Genomic DNA, 23,939 nt, shown 5'->3' with positions numbered 1-23,939 from the left:
TCTGTCCTGTCTTTCTCTATAGCTATGCCTTTGAATCTCTTAGCTGGAGACATAGCTAGGTCTTGTGATCTTGGCCTCCTCAAAAGAAAATAAAGAGTATACTTAATGTGTTAGGCATGTGGTCAGACTTAGTCTTAAAATAAATATGGTTTATGGAAAAAAAAATTAAAGAAAAAAAGGTCAGTTTTCTATTTCAGATTAAATTAGGATGTTATGCTAGAGTGAGAATTTGGAGTGAGCCAATTATCAAGGAAAGGCTGGTTGTGGAGGATAAACCATAATCTCCTGGATTTCAGCAGGAACCACCTGGATCACCATGCGATGACCACCACAAATGTTGTATCCTTTAAAAAGGTGAAGGAGGAAGCTGAATGCCACCAGTTCAAATAATTGATCCATCAGATACATAAGTATAGGATTCAAGTTTTACTATGGAATAGAAATTTTAGTAGGAGGGAAGACCTTAATCTAGTTCTGAGAAGAACCTTAAGATGCCATGATGTGGGTACTGAGGAGACTCCCACACCTGCTATCAAGGCCAAAACTCTTAACAAATAGTGAAATCAATTTCTGTCATCTCCAAAAAGTCACTTACAGTAACTGGAAGGATAATATTAAATGAAATCGAAGTTCTGGTGGAGCAAAAATAAATTGTTCTACCTTATGTAGATGTATCTTAATGAGTTTCTCTACTCACAATCATGATTTTTGCTCAGAAGGAGTAGATGTCTTCTAATCTTAAAAGCCATTCAGTTGTGAGGTGGAAAAGGTTGAAGTGAACCTGAGGTAAGTCAGATCTGAGAGGCAGGGCAGCCCTAGGTGTCACCAGTCATGTCGTGCCTTTTCACCTGACCCTCAGGAGAAGAGACTCCCACAAGTGGAGCAGTGCCTCTGTCAGGGATTCTGCAGATGGTGTGAACTTGGTCCCAGAGGACCTCCTGTTGGTCCTCCAAGTCTGGAGATTAAAAGCTTGGATGAGAAACTGGAAAATCCCTGGACTTGATTTTGTCACATTCCAAGTGCAGAGACGGTAAAACGTGTTCTTTCATTCCAGGGTTAATGAGGAGGTGAAGATCCCTCCTCACTTTGATGCTGCATCCCGCATCGTTTTTTTTTGTGGTGACAAGGTCTTTTATCAGGGGGGTTATGTTTTAGAGGAATGTGCAAAGAGACTTTATTACTGATGTCACCTCTTCAAGTGCCTCAGGCGCTCATTTTCAATTCTTTCTTTTCATGGAAACATGTAAGAGCTTGAAGAACACTTAGCATGTTTTCCAGAGTCTTGGGGATAAAAGTGACACTTTTAGACTGAGATTTGTGCTGCCTCATTGCTTAGAAAAATGTGCTTAGTAATAAATTTAGCCAGGAGAGTCCTGATATGTCACTTGCATAGTCACGATATAGCCCTGCTCACTCTTTAGAGAAGTTGTTGCTGTCTGAGATGATAATGAATTTTTTTTTTTTTTTTGCCATGGTACTTAAAACCACAAGGAATCCTTCCCTGAGATATCCATTTTCCTTACAGAAATAAAAATACACAATGCCTCTTCAGAACATGTAAACTTAGCCACTGCATAATACACATTTTGGAGCCCAATGGGATGAAACATACTCTGTTTAAATGAGCCCAATGGGAGAGAAGACACTGCTTAACTGGAGCAGCAAGGCCATGGCAGCTTAATTTTGAATTGTAAGAATAAAGCTCCAAGGCTTAAAGAAAAACAATCAAACACAAAGCCTTTATCTTCTATATTCAGAGATATCCCTTTGGAAAAACAAACAAACAAACAAAAACTACTTTTTTTTTTTTTTTTTTTTTTTTTTTTGTGTGTGTGTGTGTTTTGCTACTAGAAGTACAAGTGTCTGTGACACAGTATGAAATTAAAAGCTTAAAACCATTCTGGATCAGCTAGGTATTCCTCAGGGACTGAGGAATGCAGGGCACATGCTGTCCATTTGCCCACAGGTAACGGTGGGTAGAGGTATGTATGCTTCCACTGACACCAGTAATGCCAAAACCAATTCTTGGGTCTCCAGTTCTTGGCAGAAGGATGTTATGTATGTTTGCTTGTAGATGTTCTGGTTATGTGTATACTAGGGTCGCTCATCAGCGCTGCAGCTTTAACGTGACACCAGCTTTACTCATACCTTGTTGTAGGTGAGGGAGGAAAACTAGATCTCAGCAAGAAATGATTTGTGTTTTCAATTCTTGTTTACAACAAAGTGCTTAATTTGATTTATGTTCATGAATTTAGGAGAACGAATACAGCACATTCTATTGCAGTGACATGCATTTTCTAAGAATACTGGATGATTTCATTTATACTGCAGTGCTATCCAAAGGAGCCCTCATTACCATGGTCTGGCTGTGCCTGTTTCCACACAGAGGAAGATGTTGCAGACTGTTTACTTTGTACACCTTCAGTTTTGCAAATTGTATCATTCACATATCTGAGTAAGTACACACAAGAATCTTCCACCCACCAACGTCTGTATTACTATATTGTAATCTTTCATTAAATAACATTCTAGGTAAGGACACAATTACAAAGCCAAGTAGATGCACACGGTGTATAGATCAATCCTTTTATGTCTAAATAGGATTTGAGTGGATATAGCCTCTACTGGCCAGTCAAGATTTAACAAGATCAGTGTCCCTGTTTAGTTCTACTACTTCACAGCTCCTTGTAGACTCTTTTACATCAGTATACTAGGGCAGGAAACACCATCATCCAAACCAAAATACATTTATAAAAAAATAGTTTCTTCAATTCCTCACTGGCAAGAGTGTCTCCCACTAGGGAGAAGACTATTTAAAAGAAAGGAAAAGGCATCTTTAAAGATTGGATTAACTAGTAAAACAAGGTAGATATTGATGGCTGTATTCATCTTGCAATTCTCAGTGTGGGAAACATGATCTTCACTGATCCTCTGAATCAGACTCTGATGGTTGACTGAAGAAGAACTAGCTTTTTGAATTTAGAAAATAAGCTCTTAATGAAGATTTAGCTCCCAACTGCATATTAACTTGTCAACACAAAGCTAACTATAATGTATACGATATACAATCTTCCCTGATGTTAAGAACAAAATTTAGCCAGGAAAATCAGAATGAAGTTTATATAATGAAGGAACATTTAATGCTGACATTTATATCCAGTTTTATTATTTTGAACATGTTGAAAACATTAAATGAAGAAAACTGACATTTGTGCAAGGATATTTCTGTATGATTAAAATAAAACATTTTCAGCATAACCAACACTTTCATTCATTTAACCAAGGTAATTAAACAATGGCAATTAAACCCATAGACTTTTCATCAGATGCTGGACTAAGTTTCATTTTCTGACTTCTCATCTGATGTCTGTAACAGCAATAAGCACACTTCATTAAAGTATGCATTGTAAATCTCTCCAAAGCAAATCTGACAAGCAGTTTTGTGACAGCCACTCTTGGTTAGATAGAGATATCTGTACACCCAACAGTAAGCTACTTAGGCTTATGTGCCAAAGTCTTTAAGGCACAAATCCTTATTACTTTGTTTCACACTCCTCCTTCCTGTATTTTCTCCAACAGCAGCAAAAGCAGTAAGACAAGTTATAGCCAAGTCCTTGTGCGGACATTTGAGGGGCCATTAATCACTTTTTTTTCCAGATTCTAACACAGAATTGTTGTCAGCTTATTCATCATTTCCACCCATGCTGAAGAAAAGCACTAAATTCATTCATGACGAGTCAGGTGCTCCTGAGCGCAGGCAGGCTGTGTGAGCACACCTGTTTCCTTGTCTGTCTGGATGTTCACTTCTTCCTTGCTGAGCAATACTCATAGGAAATTCTGCTCGGATACAGAACCCTTCTGCAAAGTCAGATTAATTACATACGTCTGTGCTACTACCAAAGTCTTACTGGTTCTGTTCGCTATTGTGAACAGAGCAACTTCAGTACCTGCTGAGGAGGTAATCCAACACTGCCGTGGAGTAATTACTTTATAGTTATTAAAGGATAACACCACTTAGTATCCTTCTTCTTTGAAAAATAAAGCAGAATTTGATTCTTTGCATTAACTGAAACAAAAGTGTAATGGGATACCTGCAAATACCTCTGCAGATAGTTACAATTCCCATTTATTTCTAGCTGTCACTTTCAAAGAGATTTTCATCTGTTACAAATGCTTACAATGTCAGTCTGAACTACATGGGTCACTGATCTTCCCTTCTGCAGAGAAGCAGGTGGGCTAAGTCGATGCTAGATCTGTTAAGGTAGCATGAAAGGCAGAAGTAATTGCAACAGACATATAGTCTTGACAACCTCACATGGAAGCTGGAAATAACTGAGTTATTAAGGGATGACAAACCAGCACGGTTTACAAAATTAGAAGGCTATTGTTTTCCTTGTGAAATCTTCCTAGTCAAAGGGATAATTAACTATTTGGGTAACTTTAGATCTCTAGAGTATTTTGAAAACTATTGTACCATCCTTTACCTGAGGGTTAGAATCAATAAATTTTCCTTTTTATGTTTTGGGTTTTTGGCTTCCCTAAACAATGAATAATTAGTTTTATGTGACATAGTGTCTGGAGAAGTTAGCAGATCTGTCGTGTAATTTTACACTAACCATAATACAATGTATTCTGAGAGGATGAAGAAAAGAAATAGCACTTATTTTATTCAATTAATTTTCCTCTTTGGAAGCTTTTCTTATTAAACTTATTATGAGAACAAAACTGGGATCTAACTTGATCTGAAATATTTCTAGTTGGTAGAAATCTGTTTGCTATGGCCTTACAATGAAAATAGAAGCAGAATGAGAAGTTGGGGATAGGATTGGAAGAGCAGGATCATTTATTTTTCCCTTTTCTTTTGGCCTGTGGTTTTATTTTTCCCCCAAATCTCCAGTACACTGAAAGCACTTGAGAAATGGCAGGGGATATTAAGAAACAATTTCCTGGACTAGATAAAAATTAAAGAAAATACTGAAGGTAAACCATCAAGCCACAATTTAAAACTTAAAAGTTTTCTTACAGACAAGCCAGTGGCATTGAGTTGTAGGTTATATGTCCTGTTCTGGGGAAAAGAATCTGAAAAAAAAGACGAGCACTGTCCTTCTCCTTGTGACTGATGGGTTCAGCTCCATTTCAGGTTTTCTTTGCCTAGAGATAGCCATAGAAATGAATAAACCCCCTATGCTCAAAGTATTTCTACAGGCCCTTTCTCACAATTTAAGATCACAATTTTCCTAAAGTGTATAGATTACAAAAACCTCTCAGGTTTTGTAGGAAAGGCAAACACAGTTGGTTAATTCTTCCCTTCTCCTAGACCTTATATTCCTTGGGAGCCTCATAACTGATGTTCACTTTTCTTTGTATCATCTTCCCCTTTTCCCATTTCCCCTGTTTCAGTAACACTTTTCTAGTCTTTCCCAAAAGAGCTGATAGCAACATGTGGTGAGAACTTGTCAGCTGTATCATGCGGGCCTCGACGGTAAAGCCCAGCTCTACCCCTAGCCCTTGTAGGGCTTGCTTCTCCTTCCCCCAGTGCCCCAAAGGCAGGGCTCCTGCTGGATGTGCCCCCCAAGCCCTACCCCACTCTCAACACCATTTCGGAGCCACAGGTTGTGCTTCTCTACCCACTGCCTCCGGAGCAGATTTCACATCCTCAGATGTGAACCGGCTCCAGGCCACTGCTGTGAGCCCTTCCCTTCCCTTCCCTTCCCTTCCCTTCCCTTCCCTTCCCTTCCCTTCCCTTCCCTTCCCTTCCCTTCCCTTCCCTTCCCTTCCCTTCCCTTCCCTTCCCTTCCCTTCCCTTCCCTTCCCTTCCCTTCCCTTCCCTTCCCTTCCCTTCCCTTCCCTTCCCTTCCCTTCCCTTCCCTTCCCTTCCCTTCCCTTCCCTTCCCTTCCCTTCCCTTCCCTTCCCTTCCCTTCCCTTCCCTTCCCTTCCCTTCCCCTTCACTTTACTTTTCACTTCAATACACTTTTCACTTTTTTACTTCACTTTTCACTGTTCAATACACTTTTCACTTCACTTGTGACTTTTTCACTTCACTTTACTTTTCACTTTTCAATACACTTTTCACTTCACTTGTGACTTTTTCACTTCACTTCGTTTTTCATTTCGCTTCACCCGCCCAGTCCCGCCGCTGCGCCCCATTCGAAAGGGCGCCGGCAGCGCGCGCTTGCGCATTCCGCTCCCCGAAGAGGGGAGAAGTAAGAACTACACTACCCGGCATGCCCCGCGCGGCCCGCTCCCTGCGGTCTGAGGGAGCTGGCCACTCGCAGGGCACGCCGGGAGCTGTAGTTCCTCGGCGGCGGGTATTGTCTCTCCCCGCTCTCTGTCCGGGAAGCCGCCCGCCGGCCGTGCCGGGTGAGCGCGCTGACTGACGGCTCCTGGCAGCCAGTGGCCGCGGCGCGGGGCGGCGGAGCCCGGGGGCGGTCTCCTCGGTGACCGGGGGGGAAGGTGGCGCCTCCCGGAGCGACCGGAGTCCTGAGGGGACCGAGGTGAGTGAGGGGGGCCGGGCGGGGCAGCCCCCAGCCCTGCTGCCCGGCTTTTTGGGACCGGGCTGGGGCGGGAGGAGGAGGAGAAAGGAGGGGGGGGGCGACACAAAAAGGAAACAAAAAAAAAAGGAGCTCAGCCACCACCAACATCTTTTCGCTTTCTTAAGTACAACAAACGAACTAATCCGGATTGTAAGTGCGCGCCTGTTTATACAGCAGCTTTAGGAAACTTTGTCCTCGCTTGTCACGCCGCCCAGCAAAGCTGCGCCGTGCTCCCGGCGCTCCGCACCTTGGCTCCGCCGTGAGGGGAGGTTTCGTGGACAAATGTTTTTCAGCCTGCTGTTGCTGATTCAAGTCGGTGTTTCTTGAATGATCGCGCTAGGTGCGCTTAATAATGACTTTCTGGCGGAGCGGTCTCGCAGGAACCATAATGGTATGTTTTGCCAATTGGGGAATGCTGATAGGGGATGAAAACTGTCCCGCCCAAGCTCCCGAACAACTGGTAGCTGTCTTCGACAGTTTGTCCTGTTACATTTCTTGTGTAACTTGTCTATAAACGCATACTGCATTTTAATAGCGAGTGGAATTCAAATTTTACAGCTTCGTTTGGTCTTTGTAGTAGCATCGCTTGTGAAAGTCGGTTTTGCGTTAATGAGTAGAGCGAGATGCTGAACGAGGAGTGTTGTAGTGCTCCAAGACTCATGTGAAGGGTGAGGGAACAGTCTTTCTCCTCTCTGTTTCTACTTTGCACAGTTTATCCTTGTACAGTCTCGCCATTGAGAAACAAAATGAAGCCAAGTTCTCTGCCTCTCAAAAAAACCCCACCACCACCCCAAAAAAAGCACATTAACTTGGTTACGGCAGTAATGCGCGTTCCCAAAGGCTTCACAAAATGGGCTGGTGGTCAGCAGCGTTGTCTTAATTTCCACGTTCTCCTTCACGTAACTGCTTTCACGTACTCACTGTAACCGTTAAGGTTGCAGGCTAAGTTAGGAGTAAATCTCCTGTTTCTGTTTGCTCCTTTGTTGCTATGAGTTAGTAGGAGCAGGAAGCTAATCACCTCTCTCCCTTGAAAGTAAGCAAATTAGTATTTCCTCTGTAGGAGAGAGCTCAAGAGATGTCAAGCTAGCATGGATATGTAAAAACATTACATAAAGAAATTCAGTGTCTGGGGGATAAAGTACAGCTCAACAGGAACTGGTATTTTTGGTGTTTTCTGTCTCAAAAATAAATGGTTTCAATGGTAGATCAGATTGTGTGCTGGTTTTGTTTGGCACTTCTGCGACAAAGCTGATGTATATGGGCCAATTATGTCATTTCACAGACTTGAACAACTCTTAATTTGTATGGGTTAGTGTTTCTGTCTGAAATGTCCTTTGAAATATTTTTTTAGTTATTAAACTCTTATTTGTTCTGCGTCCTGTTACTAAGCTGTGTTGGTACAAATTCTGCTAAGCTTTCTGAAATCATAGCAGTAATTTTGTTTTCAATGTTTTTCAAATGATAGCAGTAATTCCGTATTTTCAGTGTCTTTGTGACATTTCAATGCACTTACTAAGCTATGTCATTTGCATAAGTTTTAGTTACTGTGTGTTACAAATTATTCAGCTTTTCTTTTGCTGAGTCCTGTTTTCTCATTTAAAATGCATATATCCTCCTGACTGATACTCATTAGTGTGTTTTGCTACTGTACAGACTTTCTTTTCTCTTAAGGCTTACTTTGACATTCTTAGTGGTAGCAGAAAGTCAAAGCAAGCTTGGCCATGTGTTTTATCATGGTGTAAGCATTTTTCTGACTTACTGTATATGATTGAATCACATAACATGGTTATGCTATCAAAGTAATAAAATTCAGTGCCATGACTATTAGAATTACAGCAGCATATTAGTGTTAGTCTTGTTGAGATTCAGTATTGTTCTGAAAACCAACAGCCCACTTTTATCTTTGGTTACATGTGACAAGTTACACAGGTTACATTGTTCCCTAACAATTTCACCTTTTAGCAAACATGCAGACATACAAAGCTTTCTATCAGCGCTCTGGGTGCATTACACATTTTGTAATCTCTTACAGTAGAAGATTATTCAGGTGCGGTTGCTTTGAAACCATGGAAGTTTGTGCCAATTTTGTGCCATATCTCTCTAGCTCCAGGTTTCAAGTCTGCAAAGAAATAAAAAAGAAAACTTAGGCAATTAGAAAACTCAGCTTTTTAATCAGGCTGTAAGATGCATATATTTTATAACGCATTTGTTAACAGTTTGTAACACAACCCTCCACTCTTGGCATCTCCCTGCTTATGAAAAACATTATTTTTGAAAATTTTCCATTTGTCTGTCGTGCCATTGTTGTAGTAAAGCATATTTCAGTGCTGAGGGTTCTTGCAGAAGAGCCACATTGGTCCTTTGTCCTCAAGTTTCTTAGATAAATTCTGTGAGCAGTTATTTCTCATGGCTGTAGTAGCCGCAAATAATGCACAATAATATTCAGCTGCTGAGGTGAAGAAGTGATAGCTTTTCCAGTGATGTAAACATTTTTTTTTCTTTTAAGTGTCTTTAAGTGTCTGTATGTATGTCTGTATATATTATATATGTATTAAGATTTGAGAATAAAGGACTTCTCACTCTTAATTTTACCCACACGGAATTACACAAATAAATTATAGCTATAAGTCTTCACAGCTCTGGGACCTCATCACTAGAGACAAGTAAGGTGGTGTAAGCAGCCTCCTGTTTTGTTTTTATGGTCATCGTAGGTTTTGGAATGACATTCCCTTATCAGCCGTTATCCCCTGCAATAAATGCTTGATGTGTAAGGGGCAGAGGTTAGGAAGGCAAGGAGATAAATCGACTCTGGAATAGAGTTAGATGGAGTCCTCACAGCAAGTGCAGGATGGTGAGGTAGGACAGTTTGCTTCCTCCCAAGAGCAGCCTAACTATGTTTTCATCAAGTTTTATTTTTTAAGTCGTATTTAGGATTAATTGTTATTGATTAGAAAGATAGCTAAGATAGTTGAAAGACCTTTTTTTTTTTTTGTATCAGCTACCTCAGTGTTACAGTACAAATTTTTTTTTTTTTTTTGCGACTCCTGCTTTTTATATTTTTTGATCAGATTATAAATAATCTAATACTCTTCTAATTGTTTCCTTTCCTCTTGCAAGCTAGTACCACACTTTTTAGTGCCAGAAATCATGGTGCTTTCTGTTAACTGGTTTAGCAGCACAGTGTTGGGGGGCACCCAAGGGATGCATTAGGGTATTTTCCAGACAATGGAGAACAGAAATGTTCATTCAAAGATGAATTAAAATGTGTATATACCCATACTCCTAGTTAGCAGATATTTATTTACTGTTAGGCATTTGTTGTTACAGTCAGTTGCTTTTGTTGTTGAAGAAGTATATCTTGCACAGGTTCACTGACATTTAATGAGTACCCTCAGAAAGTGCCAGACCTATTTGTAGAGAGCTGAAGGCGCAGCGGTCTCTGAGGTTGTAAGTTTAGCCTCAACAGGAAAAGGCAGACTTCTTATTGAGACACAAGACTGGATGTGAGTTGACAGGGGTCTTTTACAGCAATGTGTGAGCCTGGTTAAATGTTTCCAAAGCATTTCTTGTGTTATGATTTCCATCTAAAGGTTAAGTGTGAAGTTTCATTACTTTGTAAATCTAAGTTATTTTCTCAAATTACGGAGGAACTCTAGTTATTGAAACTAGATAATTGCTATATTAAAACAATTTGCAGAAACAATACTACGTTACCAATTGCAGCTGCTCCATGGAGACTGTAAAATCTGATGTCCCTTTGTTCAAGAAAATACAGACTAAACCCCCAAAGTAAAGTCAAACCTGCTTAGGTTTGACTGCCTTTCTAAAACAATGGAACTTACCTGGGTATAATTTGGATGAGACATCCAAACTGCAGTGTCAACACCAAAATGTAATGAAGCCTACCTTTTCTTGCTGTTCCTATAAAGTTGCTTTATCTCAATTAGAGTCATGAATCTGCTGCTGACTAGATTAATACTGGCAGCATTTGGAGTTCCTTCTTTTTTCTTCTTTTTTTTTGGAAGCTTTTATCTAAACTAAAACATATGGATGTTGGAATGACTGAAATGCAATTTTTATAGTGTTTGCTTTCTGAGAAGTTATTTTTGAGTAAATTTATTGATTGGTATAACAGTAAATCTGATTTCAGTTCCCTTTGGTCTCTATATGATTGAATGCCCATTTATTGCTATATATGCAAATGGAATACATGTGCGAATGGCGAAGTCTGAGATACTTCAGGTTGCCTTTACAATGAGCCAGGCATTAGCGATTTTAGATGGGGGCATTAGGTACTTGTTTCTCTACCTTGAATATATAGGAGGGGTGGTAAGTAGATATTACTTAACTTTAAGATGCCTGGGAAAGGGCAGATGAGCTTCATCCAGGATTTGCATTGTGCTGTAACATGGTGGTATGCCAGTGGTGCAGTAAGACAGAAGTTATCTGAATAGTAGGTAAAATGCCTTGGGGAAGACATAACGTGACATAGTGTAAGATTGCCGGGCTGTACATCTGAAGACTTAGATCCTGTTCTTAGTTTTGCTGTTAAATTACTTTGTCATTTTGGACAACCGCTTTATTTGCATTTGCTACTGCTTTGTCATTAATAAAATGATGACTGTTCTTTCAAACTGTTTTGAGTGCTGTGTTAATCCTGTTGCAATAATTTTTGGTAGAATTCACTAGCAGTGGTTCTGAGTAGTAAAGTGAATCTTGGGTGCTAAAAAACTGAAATATGATTGAGAATTAACGTCTTTTTCTTTCTTTCTTTAGGGCTTCATCAGATGAAGGAGTGATACTGTGAAACATGACAAGATCCCGGACTATTTAAAAGTTTTCCTGTCTCAGGAAAAAAACCCAACATGTATAGACCAGGGGAGACAGTCAAACGTCGACTCAATATGCATGCCCCTCCTCGAATAAGGAGTGTGGAAGTTGCTAGAGGAAGAGCAGGCTATGGGTTTACCCTTTCTGGACAAGCTCCATGTGTTCTTAGTTGTGTTATGAAAGGAAGCCCTGCTGATTATGTTGGACTTAAAGCAGGAGATCAGATATTTGCTGTTAACGAAATTAATGTGAAAAAGGCCTCTCATGAAGATGTAGTGAAACTTATTGGAAAATGTTCTGGAGTCCTCCACATGGTCATTGCTGAAGGGATTAGTCATATAGATTCATGTTCAAGTGATGAAGAAGTTGGCTTTTATGATGGAAAGGGGTGGCTGAAGCCTAAACCTGACTCTAAAGCTCTAGGCATAAACAGAGCAGAGAAAGTTGTTGAAGAAATGCAGTCTGGTGGCATTTTCAACATGATCTTCGAGAATCCTAGTCTTTGTGCTGGTAACTCAGATAATTCCACACCAAAACAAAGATCATTTTCAGATTCTGCTGCTATTAAATATGAAACTGGAAATGAAAGTCTAAGCAATCCAAACCTACTGTCAAAGGAAGAAATGTCCAAGGTCCCGAATGATGATTCGGTTTTTAGAATTGGACTGGAGAGTGCAGAAGACTTTGGACTAGATGCAAGCATTTTAAACGTTGCCATGATTGTAGGCTACCTAGGCTCAATCGAACTTCCTTCAACAACCTCAAATTTGGAAAATGAGAGTTTGCAGGCTATTCGTGGGTGCATGAGGCGTCTACGGGCGGAACAAAAAATCCATTCGTTAGTGATGATGAAGATAATGCACGACTGTATTCAGCTCTGCAGTGACAAATCAGGTGTGGTGGCAGAATACCCTGCGGAGAAACTGGCATTCAGCGCTGTTTGCCCCGACGATAGAAGATTCTTTGGATTAGTTACAATGCAGACAAATGACGATGCGAGCTTGGCTCAGGAAGATGAAGGGGTTCTGAGGACATCTTGCCATGTCTTTATGGTGGATCCAGACTTATTTCATCATAAAATTCATCAGGGCATAGCAAGACGTTTTGGACTGGAATGTACAGCAGATCCAGACACAAATGGCTGTCTGGAGTTTCCAACATCATCTCTACCTGTTCTTCAGTTTATTTCTGTCCTGTACAGGGATATGGGGGAATTGATTGAGGGAATGCGTGCACGGGCTTTTCTTGATGGTGATGCAGATGCTCATCAGAATAACAGCACAAGTAGTAACAGTGATAGCGGAATTGGGAATTTTAATCAAGAAGAAAAGAATAACAGAGTTCTGGTGGTTGATTTGGGGAGCAATCCAAGTAAACATATTCCCAACAGCATATGGGAAAATCCGGTTGGAAGGGGACAAAATCAGTCTGCTTCCCATTGGAATGGCTTCTGTCACGAACAGGAAGGAAACATTCCTTTAGAAGTAATTCAGAATGATAAGTCCCAAAATTTAAACAAGCACTTATGTCCTTCTGCCCGTATCGAAGTTCCACTGGTTTCCTCCCGAAATTCAGTACCCCCATCAAAGAAAAGCGCTGCAGGCGTGGGCAATCAAAGGTGGTTGCCCGTGCACGTTTTACAAGAGTGGCAGCACGGAAATGCTAGCGACCAGGAGTCTTACACTGATTCTACAGACGGCTGGTCAAGTGTGAACTGCGGGACTCTCCCCCCTCCAATGAGTAAGATTCCAGCTGACAGATACAGAGTCGATGGCAGCTTTGGTCAGCCGCAGTTAAAATCTCATAAAAATGAATGGTCCAAGAAGATGTTTTGCATGCAAAACAAATTTGGCCCTCCGCACAGTGTTAGGAAGTCTAAAGAAGATAAAAAGGTAAGAAAATGTTGGTACTGGTTCCTAAAAACCAAAATACTACTCCAACCCTATGGTATTTAAGTCCATGACATCTCCGTACTGAAACTTAAATTTATATTATTATATTATTATCATTTTACAGCATTTCAGATGAAGAAAATAATATGGCTCCCTTTCCTTTTTAGAGACTTTGTGTATTCCTGTTTAATTGAGTGCAGCTCTGGAGTCGTACTTCTGCTGGAAGCGTTGTCTATTAGAGCTTTCTCACATTTCTTCTTGTCTTTTCATTGTTTCCAAATGTTGTCGTGGCATTGCAATAAAAGGAGACATGACATTCTAGCAACTGCAGTTCCTTCTGACCTCCAGCAGCAAAAGAATGGAAACAGTCTGGATCTTCAGTCTGATTGCTTCTTTTTTTTTTTTTTAAGAAGGCTGGCTTGCCACTGTCATCATTTTAGTGATATCTATTTTTATAGATATGTGGTCTAATCATTAGTCTAAGACTTGCTATAAACTTTTAACAAAAGAAGGTAATTTTAGTGTCATGAAAATACACTCTGGCAAACATCTCAGTAGAAGCGGTATTAAACCTATATTAAAGGATAGTCATTTTAGTGCCCATTATTAGGTCACAAATCTAATACGCTGCCAGTAAACCATAGTTCAGATTTTATTCCACATTACTGCCCTATCTACTTGTTTTGACTACCGTTGGGCTTCTATAAACCAAAGCAAAAAGACTTAAGATAATAATAATAGTAATAAAACTGTGTGGAAGAAATATCCAGTATAATTAGACACTGTTCCCTTTGCCACATACACGTTCTCCTGGTGAGGGAACTAATCTTATGGGAGACTGCAGTTGATAACTGGGATTCTAGTGAAGTGGAGGTCATCAGTGCTACATTAAAAGAATTAATGGCAAGGAGTTGTGTTTGAAACATTTGCTGACTCCAGGGGAAGACAGAACCTCATGCTCCAAATTAGTCTTCAAGAATTATTGTTCTTTCATCAGCTTATATAATTGATTCAAGTCTCCATCATGTTACCCTCATCTATTTATGGAAAAAAGGAAAATTTTCACCTGATTAAAAATATCCAACTGTTGCTCTCTATGTGAAGTGAGTGACAGTATGGATTCATTAGTTGTTTCAAACCGTTAGAGACAAAATCTTTGCATTGCTGTGATGCTTGACCATAGATTTTTTGGGGGGGCTAAAACGCAAAACTTTAGAACATTTTGGTTTTGGTGTTGAAAAGATTCGTTTTTATTGCTTTTCTTTCATGGTGAAGCCAGTAACTTTCACAAACATCCTAAAACTGATAAGTACATAATTATGCACACTAGTTTATTTTTTCTTAAATATTTTTAAGATAAACTGACTGCAACCCAGTGTTTTCCAGACCTGCAGTAATGTATTGAATATCAAATGATCTTAAACACAAGGTGTTTCATGCTTTTCCAAAAAACACAAACCAACCAACCAACCAAACAAAAAAACACAAACAAATAGAAATTATGCAAACAGAAACGCTTCATTTGTAAGCAGCACCCACCCTAGCATTGAGTTCATGGTCTGCTTGCCAAGAGGTTTGCTGATGGGCCAAGGAAAAGGTCCTTCTAGACACAGTCCCTGCACCATGTGTGTTGTGAACGTGGGTCCCAAGCACTCTTTGGGAACTGGAGAGCTTCAGCTGCAGGTACTGCACCAGCTGCCAAGGGATGCTGGGGAAACTCCTCGAGGGTCTCTGCAACAACTTTGTGACTGCCATGTTGTCCGTGATTGTCATATGGATGGGATTTTTTTGAGGATTAAAACTCACAAATTTTTTTTTAAAATTCTTGAAACATTTTCTGGAAGTCAAGAACATACTAATGAGAATCACATTGAAAAATTTACACTTTAAAAGGAAAGATGTTCTATATGTGGGTGAACTGAAATAGTAAATCACCTGCTGTATCACTCGGACCAGCATATACCAGAATATATGTTCCAACATAAAATACTTTGTTTACGCTTCCCTTTTAAGTGCATTTTCTAGTAAAACAAGTATTCTATTCTTTGATTAACAATAAATTTGTTTGCAAAAGAGACGTTTAAAATGTTCGTACGTGGCTTTAGCCTTTAGTCTCATTGAGGCAACAGAACCTCTTCTGCATTTTAATTTTTCATTGGTATTATTGAAGGCTATTGAAACAAATGAGGAATACTCATGAAGGTCTTGAAATCATTTGCTGGCATGAGTCGCAAACACTTAGTGTTATTCAGAATAATTCATAGAGATGGAGTAGTAACGTGTTCTCACCTTAATGAAAATAGTCAGGGAACACTATGTTATGGAATGATATCCAGAAATTCAGACTTTTTTTTTTTTTTTTTTTTTTTTTTTTTTTTGCTTTGTGCGGAGAGAAGGGTAAGGCTGTCTATTCCAAAACATTGTTCTGATGGGTTAGATGCTATATTCTAGAAAACTATACATCCTCACCATATTGTGATCTTTTTAAGGGATAAGGATTGATTTTACACAGCCTGCTCAGACACATTCCAGCCACGGAATCGTAGAATCATAGGATGACTGGGGCTGGAAGGGACCTTGGAGACCATCCAGTTCCACCCCCCTGCCATGGGCAGGGATGCAGCCTACTAGAATGAAGTGTATAAAGTGGCCACGTGGGATTCTGTTCATATTTTTATAACCTAGTGGCTGAATCTAATCTGAATCTAATGTTTAATTTGTCAGAGCAGCCTTTAAATTGCTTTTTAATTGGGTGCTTTTTTTTTTTTTTGTCTTTTACATTAGTATTGAAGGATAATATATCCTACAAGTGGGAATGTCCAGAAACCACCAGAAGGCAAAAAGATAACCAAGGCTAGAGTTTTTTGAGCTGGACTCTGCACATCCATATTGCATGCTGTCTTCCTTGGAGCTGTCATTGCGCGCTCTCGTTACACTCTGGGGAAAGGACACAAGTCCCTGGTGCAATTTGGATCCAGCAGAATTGCTATGCAGCTAAACAGTGGTGATCAGAGCATGCTGCACAGCAAAATATGCTGTCCTGTACGGTGCTAGTTGGGAAAAAGAAAGGCATAAACTCTTTTATAGCTGCACCTATAAAATAACTGTGAATTGTACAAAGCACAAGTGTAGGTGTAAGAAAGCTCTGTATAGCCACTTGAGGTTACACTTGCAGAACTGGGTAAGTTTATCTTCTGGGTAGGAATATATATGATGTTTCTGACTTCGGGTTGCAAGGACATAAATGAGTTTTCTCAGCTTTATTTTCCCTTTGGTGTTGTAGTCCCTTAATGATTTTTTTTTCAGCTATTGAATTAGAATTGATGTTAATTTTGTGATAATTTGCAAAAACACAAGTTTTTTTTTTAATGCTAATAAGTGTTATATGGCTACAAAGCCTTTTAAAGTTCAATATAAATACAAATAGGAGAAAAAATTCAAATTGCCTAATTTGATTAAATATCACTAGGTAGCATGGCTTTTGTTGTTCTTGTTTTTTCTTTTGCTTTATAATGTTATTGTAAAGATTTTATCCTTAAATTATTGAATGTGTATACTCTAATAATGCCTGTATTTATTTATTTTTTTTTCTAATCCCTATTTTTTAAACTGGTTGTTATACATGGAAGAGGAGATTTGGGAGTTCATCTAGGAAATCTCAGTTCTATTCCACCTCTTCTGATTTAGATTTCTTTTGGTATCTTTGCTCCCATGCACCTCTACAATCGTTTCCTGCACTGAACTTCATGTTTCCCGTGTTCCTTAAAAGTTTCACATGAGCACATTTCTACTGAAGCATCCTGTGAGACTTTGGGGGACTAATTGACTCCTGTAGGCTTTTAGAAGCCTCTTAATCTAAAGCAAGTAGTGGGAGGCTTTGAATCTCAGCATGACTGAGGAAGATTTCTGGTAGGGAGAAGCGCCTGAATTACTGTAAGGATGATACTGGGTAGGGGCGTGTGGTTTAATGAGGTCTCCAAGAGTAGCAGATGAAGAGTCTCATTGTGGTTTCAGTGGGAATGGAATAATTCCTGCTCTCCTATTTGTTACTCCTTTTGCAGTGTGCTGCTTCTGTTGCCATTGCCTTGTTGTTTCCACCTTCAGCATTCCACCTACCGATCCTTCAGCACAGTTTTGGGTTACACAAAAGAAAAGCGCCATAAGAAGTATGAAAACATCAGAGGATGTTAGGATTGGCAAGGGACTTGAGGAATTGCTGAACAGGGAAACATGTTGTCCCCTCTAGACTAAATTAATCTAATGCGTTTGATTTTGTTCAGCTCTCACTCTCTGATTTCGGGCTAGAGCCTGGCCAAAAATATGTCTAACTGTTACTGTTTTAAATTAAATTTTACTGGGAAAATACTTTTTTTTTTTTTTTTTTTTTTTTTCCTCTAGTTGAAAGCCTCATAACAGTCAGTTTAGACTTTGAGTTTTCTCTCTGTGAGGACAGAGACCTAGGCAGTGACCTCTCACAAGTTTGTTTTAATGTTGTGCAGGCAAACATAACATTTGAGAGCACAAGTGGTTTTGCAACCAGAGCTTAATAACTGCTATTTGGGTACTAGGTCTATTCCAAGTGAGTAGCGACAGAGGTACATGTATTAAAAAGGCTTTTAACATTTTGAGTATTGCTTTTTAGAAACCCTTTTCTGCTTCACATTCGTTGTAAGACTTCTACCTTAAGAATGCTACAGATTGTGCTTGTGAGGAGTATCAATTTATGAATTAATGATATTTGTGGATCTTAGAGGAAGGAAAGATAGATAAATTCATTGTCTGAGACTCACTGAACAATAGTATTACATTTTTTTTTTTTTTTTAACCCCCAAAATATATCAACTGCTTTGTAACCATCATGACTTAAGTTACTGAGAATATTGTAAGAACTTAGAAGACAGGTAGCAATACCTGTCCTGGAGTTCACTAATACATCTTTGCCTGCTAATATATTTTTTGGGTTAGCTTTTACTGTTACTCTGTTTTGATCCGAAATTTATCTGTACTTTAGAACTGCTCTTTGACTTCTAGGTGAGTAAAACTTAAAAAGATACTCTGTTCAAGTTAAGAATAGAAAGATTTTATATTTTGATGATTTTTTAAAAAAATTGCTTCAAATCCAAGAACTACAGTTTTTAATGTTGGTAACTGGGTGGTGAACTAACTGAGAGGCAGATATTTGAGAGGCAAAGACAATGTTGGCAAAGCTTTGTGGTTCCCATATTTGTTTTTTTGTTGTATAATTACATGTGTTTTTTTTTTCCCTTTCCTCTACAGTTCTGTTCGCTCTCTCACTTAAGTTGTTCCACTCCAGCTGTTTATAAAGCTGAATTAATGGCAGATGGATTGCTATTCTTATGAAGTACAATTTAATGTAAAACTTTGGAATTTGATCTGAGATATACATTATATACCTTAAAGACAACACAACTGAAATCCCAAATACCAAGCTAGATCAGAGAATGTGCTGATATGAATTATCTGCTCAGAGGTATCCGTGTGCAATAGGAGCTCTGATATACTTTGCCGTTCGAAAATTTAAAAACAATTGAATATTTAGAAATTTCCTGCAGCTTTCCATTTGTATTGTAATCTTTTAAAATAATGATTTTTAATAATGGCCAATTCAAGGATCTTTAAAATGTATAAAGATTTGCAATAACGCTAGGTGCTTTTCTCTGAAAAGGAAATCAAATAAAATCTGAAGAATAAGTGTCTTCAGAGCAATGTTGACTTTGTAGAAATCTCATTTCAAATTAAGGGGAGAGGGTATTTAAGGATTTCTGAATTTGAGTTGTGAAGCCACAAGGGAAGACGGCATCTTAAGAAACAAAGAGAAATATGAGAATAGTGGAGGAAAATAATTAGCACAGAATGAATTGAAGATTATTTGAAAATGGCTTTATTTTAAGTTTTTAGCATAGAAGCTTTAATATAGAGTTTATAAAATTAGTCTGTAGGCTAAGTGCTGTTACCTTCAAAAAGAAAAAAAAACAGAAATCCAAACTTGTGTTTATTATGTAGAATAAAGATCTTTAATTAACAGAAAGAAATATGGAATCTTTAAAACCCACCTGAAGTGTTTAAAAACATGAAGAAATTAATCTTAAAGAGAAAGGCTTGAAAATTCATTCCATCATTAAAATGGCAATTAAGACAAATTTGCAAAGAGAGTATCAGAGAAGATATTCTGCATCATCAAACCAAATTCTGGCTCTTTAAGGTAGTTGTGTTATCATTCTTCCCATACACTTAGCAGATCTACCTTTGAAAAATTTGTGTTTGCTCCTCGACTTCTGCAGGAAAATTATTCCAGGACATCACTATTATGATGTTAGAAACTTTGGTTTATCTTCCAGCCTGAAGTCTTGCATAGGAGTTATATTCTCTTTGAGCTTTCATTTTATTGGATGGGGAATGCTAAGTCTCTCAGTTCTGTGAATTAATGTTTCTTTCTTCTGATAATTTTAGTAGCCCTTTTCAGAAACTATTCTAGTTTAAATTCATTCTGGGAGACGGGTGACCAAAATTTCACACCAATTTCCTGATAACGGTTTCGTGTAATTGTAGTGTACATTTTCCAATCTCTATTGTAAATACCTCATATAATACCTCTTCATAGTATTTACTTTTTTTGTAGCCATATGGCACTGCTGGTTAATATTTGTTTTGTAAGAACAGGTCAGTAAGAACATCCCTATCTATCAGATGAGATATCCAATACTGAGGTCAATATCCTATTTTAGACACTGCCGAGGAGCAGCTGCTTAGAAAAACATGGAAAATGTATCCTAATTTTCAGCAACATGTGATTGAGAGGCTTTCCTCATGTGGAGACTGAATCCACAGCATTGTGTTTAATAACCTTTGTAAGCCTTTTCTCTTGAATTTGTTGTTTCTTAAACTCAGTTGTGCCTTTGGCATTCCTGATATATTTCACCTGACATATTTCACAGTTTAATAGAATGGAAAGTAGACAGTGCATAGTTGTATTTTCCAATATGATTTTGTTTCATACCTTCTAATATCTGTCATGAGAAATACTGAACAATCTAATTCCCTATTTATTTATTTATCTCTAGTCATGTAATTTTCTCTTAAATCTCACCCACCAATCACGAATTTTCGAGGTGGAAGTTAGCTTTGTCTCTTCCCATACAGAAGTTTTTACAGAATTGTAATCTTCATCCCTTATTTCTACTGTATTATTTTTGAGATCAGTTAACCGGAACTATAAGCAATTTTGAAAATGTGTTGGTATGTATTTATGAATATAAAGCTGATTTATTGTTTTCTTTTCCTTTTCTGATGATCCCTTATTTGCCTTTTTGGTTGTTACTGAGCATTGGGCCGTAGTTCCTTAATGTTCCTAGGTAATGTTTATGATAATTTGGAACCAGTTATTCTGTATCTACTTGAAATTTTCTTTGTGTTTTCCCTTGATATCCTCAGGCCTTTCTGCTCCCTTTCAGTTTCCAACCGATATAGGCTTCTAGCTCATACAATAAACTGTTATCTGGTTATACTGAAAAAATGATCTTACTTTTCCATCGGCATTAGTATCATCAATTTATTTATTTATTTTTAAAGAGAGTAGGGATAGCGCCATGATTTGGATGGTCGCTGTTCTGTGCCTGGTGTCCTTAGCAATGAGACAAGCAACAGGTTTTATTTACTTGGTGCTCTGGTGTGACAGGACGGCCTCTTTTCGGTGTCTTGGTTATAGCATGGGCCTAACTGCCATCAAAGATGCTGCTGTAATGGTTAGAGGGTAGTGAAATGTCATTATTAAAGAGTTAAGATTAAACGTGATCAAATCCATGGACCAGTAATGGTGATTAATATTGTTTTAATCTTTTGTCACACTGCTGCCTCTTCTCCCCACACCCCCAAAGAAAAACAACAACCCCAAAGCCAGAATTGTAGTGTCATTAAAGCTTGTGGAAAGCTGTCTGTGATGTCTGAATGATGCTAGGCCTCTTTTAATTAGCCTGTCACCATCTAATTTGATTTTATGAGGTGATGTCAATCCATAATGGTGGCAGCAGCGCACCCTGAAGGGTGTTAATTCATTCTCCCCCCCCCCCCCCCATATCATATGGAGCCTTTTCTCTCAGCATGCCTACCTATACCCTGGGGCTTTCTGTGTCTTTTTCTGTTATGGTCCAGGGGACTGGACCACATCAAGCTCTCTTCTTATTTCCCTCCCAGATTCTTTTATGCCTTTGAGGATACGAGAGATCCAAACCCAACATACCGTATTATTTAATGCATCCTGTTCTCAGGCCCCACAGACCCTCTCTTTATAAGTCCTGCAACTCAGCACCGTTGCTTTTTAGGCAGAGGAACATTTGATGCTGGCTGATAGAAGGAGGGATGAAGGAAAGTCATGGCCTACAGTCTTGCCTGCTTTGCCTCGCTGTAGTGCAGGGACACCCAACTACCAGGACACAAAATCAGGAGAATGGAGGGTGATGGATGATAGGGGGCATCAGAGGAAGATTAAGAATCACAGAATATCCCAAGTTGGAAGGGACCCACAAGGATCATCAAGTCCAACTCCTGGGTCCCCAAAGGACCACCCAAAAATTCAACCATATGTCTGTGAGCGTTGTCCAAATGCTTCTGGAACTCCAGCAGCTTGGTGCCGTGACCGCTGCCCTGGGGAGCCTGTCCCAGTCCCCAACCACCCTCTGGGTGCAGAACCTTTCCCTAACCCCCAGCCTGACCCTCCCCTGTCCCAGCTCCATGCTGTTCCCTCGGGTCCTGTCGCTGTCCCCAGAGCGCAGAGCTCAGCGCCTGCCCCTCCGCTCCCCTCGTGAGGGAGCTGCAGGCCGCCATGAGGCCTCCCCTCAGCCTGCTCTGCTCTGGGCTGAACACACCAAGGGACCTCAGCTGCTCCTCATACATCATCCCCTCTAGCCCCTTCCCCATCTTTGTAACCCTCCTTTGGATGCTCTCTGATAATTTTATGTCCTTCTTAAACTGTGGCACCCAAAACTGTACGCAGTACACAGCTGCAGCATAGCAGGGTTTGAGATTTATAGTGATAGCAGAATAATATTTGTATCTATTTCTTTGTTCTTCCTTCCCCAAGACTTGCAGCATTACTTGATAGTTTTGCACTGACTACAAGAGATTACTGTGCCATCTGTGTTTCCTATAACTTCTCCTGAAATCTTAAAACTGCGTGGTTTTGTAAAGATGAACTCCTGCTTTGGCTTGACCCTTCTGTTGTTTTATATCCAAGAGTAAATTTGTCATGTTTTGAATATCCACAGAAGTTTCAAATTTTATGAACTCTGTGCATCTGGGTTCAGCACTAAAATGCTTATTATGCACTTTACCATACAAAGCCAAAGAGTCAAATCTAAAAGCAGAGAGAGTTTTTAAAAGCTTCCATAGCTTGAAATAGGAGTAGAACAAATACAAATGAGATGATTTTATAGTGGCAATAGTTAAAGGTTTGTTACACACAGAATGTAGTAAATTCTGTATTAATCGAACTCCCTAAACTGAGGCCTCTCTGAGGCCTAACTGAAGTGGTGTTCCTTTGTCTTTCAAAATCTGTGAATATCAGCATCCTTCTTTTGTTATGTAGTTTTCAGAGATGTTTAATTAGAAATAAATACTCCAATTGACACTTGTACAGGCACTCATAGACAAAGTTCTGTTAAAAGAACCTGATTGATTGGACTTTTTAGGAGATAAAAAGGCTAATGTGGGGAATTGACTCTTGAACAGGGTGGCCAGTTGCCACCCAGTCAGAAGGAGAAAATTTCTGTCGAAGTGATTACATATCAGTGACTTTTTTTTAGAGCTCTTAATACTTTGTATGTGACTTGCAAGTACCTTTTTTATTTTTTTTTTCCCCTTAAACATTTAAAAAAAAAACGATTTCACTCTTGTGCTTGTGCACTGCCTTGTGAAATTATCTTTCTTTGTGGAACAGTTTTGAAAGTGTTTGAAAACATCCTTATATAAATGTCGATGTTTGGGCTTGATAGAGTAGCAGATTTTCAACATTTTAGATTAGCTCCCCTTTTTACAGCTTACCTCTCCCTCTCTTCCTGCTCTTCCACACAGCATGCAAACTCTCTGGCCGATGAGCTTCATCCCATTTAGTTTCCCCTCGAGATCACAAACTGTAATGTGTTGTCCTTTAAATGATTAAATTGGCAAGACCTTGTGAAGCTGGCATTAGCCTTCACAGTTTTTCTTTCTCCTTTCTTCCCTTTCTGGATTCCTGTTCCCAGCTCCCTGTGTTGTTGCCTAGGAGCCTTGAATACCCAGCAAAACTCTCCCACTTGCTTAGCCTCTTGTACTTTGAAAGCTGCTGATGTCCTCTCCTTGCCACCTCTTTTCCACTCCTCCTAGCTTTTAAACAGGTGTCAGAGGAGAAAATTCTTAGTTTTTATTTATATTGAGGTATTGGATTAGAGGGCAGGATATGTTTAACTAGAGAGACACAATGACCATGCAGTGCAAAAGGGAAATTTCAAGTTGTTTTGTGTGAGAGTTTGTTAAAAAGTTGTAATATTTGCTAATATATGCTTTCATATATTGTAATATATGAAAGGGTGTGGTACAGCGCATTCTAGAGCTGGGAATTTTCTTTAAGTTGATTGTAGATGTTTTCTAAAGGTGTTTGGTTTCTTTGGGTTCTGAATAATTGATAAGGTT

At 39.2% G+C, this 23,939-nt stretch overlaps 1 protein-coding gene across 4 annotated transcripts in view; it reads left to right on the top strand.

Annotated features, from left to right (window-relative positions):
- Positions 1 to 6,420: 6,420 nt before the first annotated feature.
- The window catches only part of RGS12 (regulator of G protein signaling 12), an 86,635-nt gene continuing 69,116 nt past the window's right edge, over positions 6,421 to 23,939 (top strand). For 3 of the 4 annotated variants that reach the window (XM_082759026.1, XM_082759028.1, XM_082759029.1), the window contains exons 1-2: positions 6,421 to 6,495; positions 11,311 to 13,256. In XM_082759026.1, the coding sequence (XP_082615152.1) occupies positions 11,400 to 13,256 (1,857 nt within the window). In that variant the 5' untranslated portion in view covers positions 6,421 to 6,495; positions 11,311 to 11,399. Of the gene's footprint in view, positions 6,496 to 7,124; positions 7,203 to 11,310; positions 13,257 to 23,939 lie in introns of those variants that run through there. The other variant, XM_082759027.1, reaches the window with a different exon arrangement.

Source organism: Aythya marila (genome assembly GCF_965140915.1).
Source record: "Aythya marila genome assembly, chromosome: 4".
Classification (NCBI taxonomy): domain Eukaryota; kingdom Metazoa; phylum Chordata; class Aves; order Anseriformes; family Anatidae; genus Aythya; species Aythya marila.
This window is presented reverse-complemented; position numbering and strand designations above follow the sequence as displayed.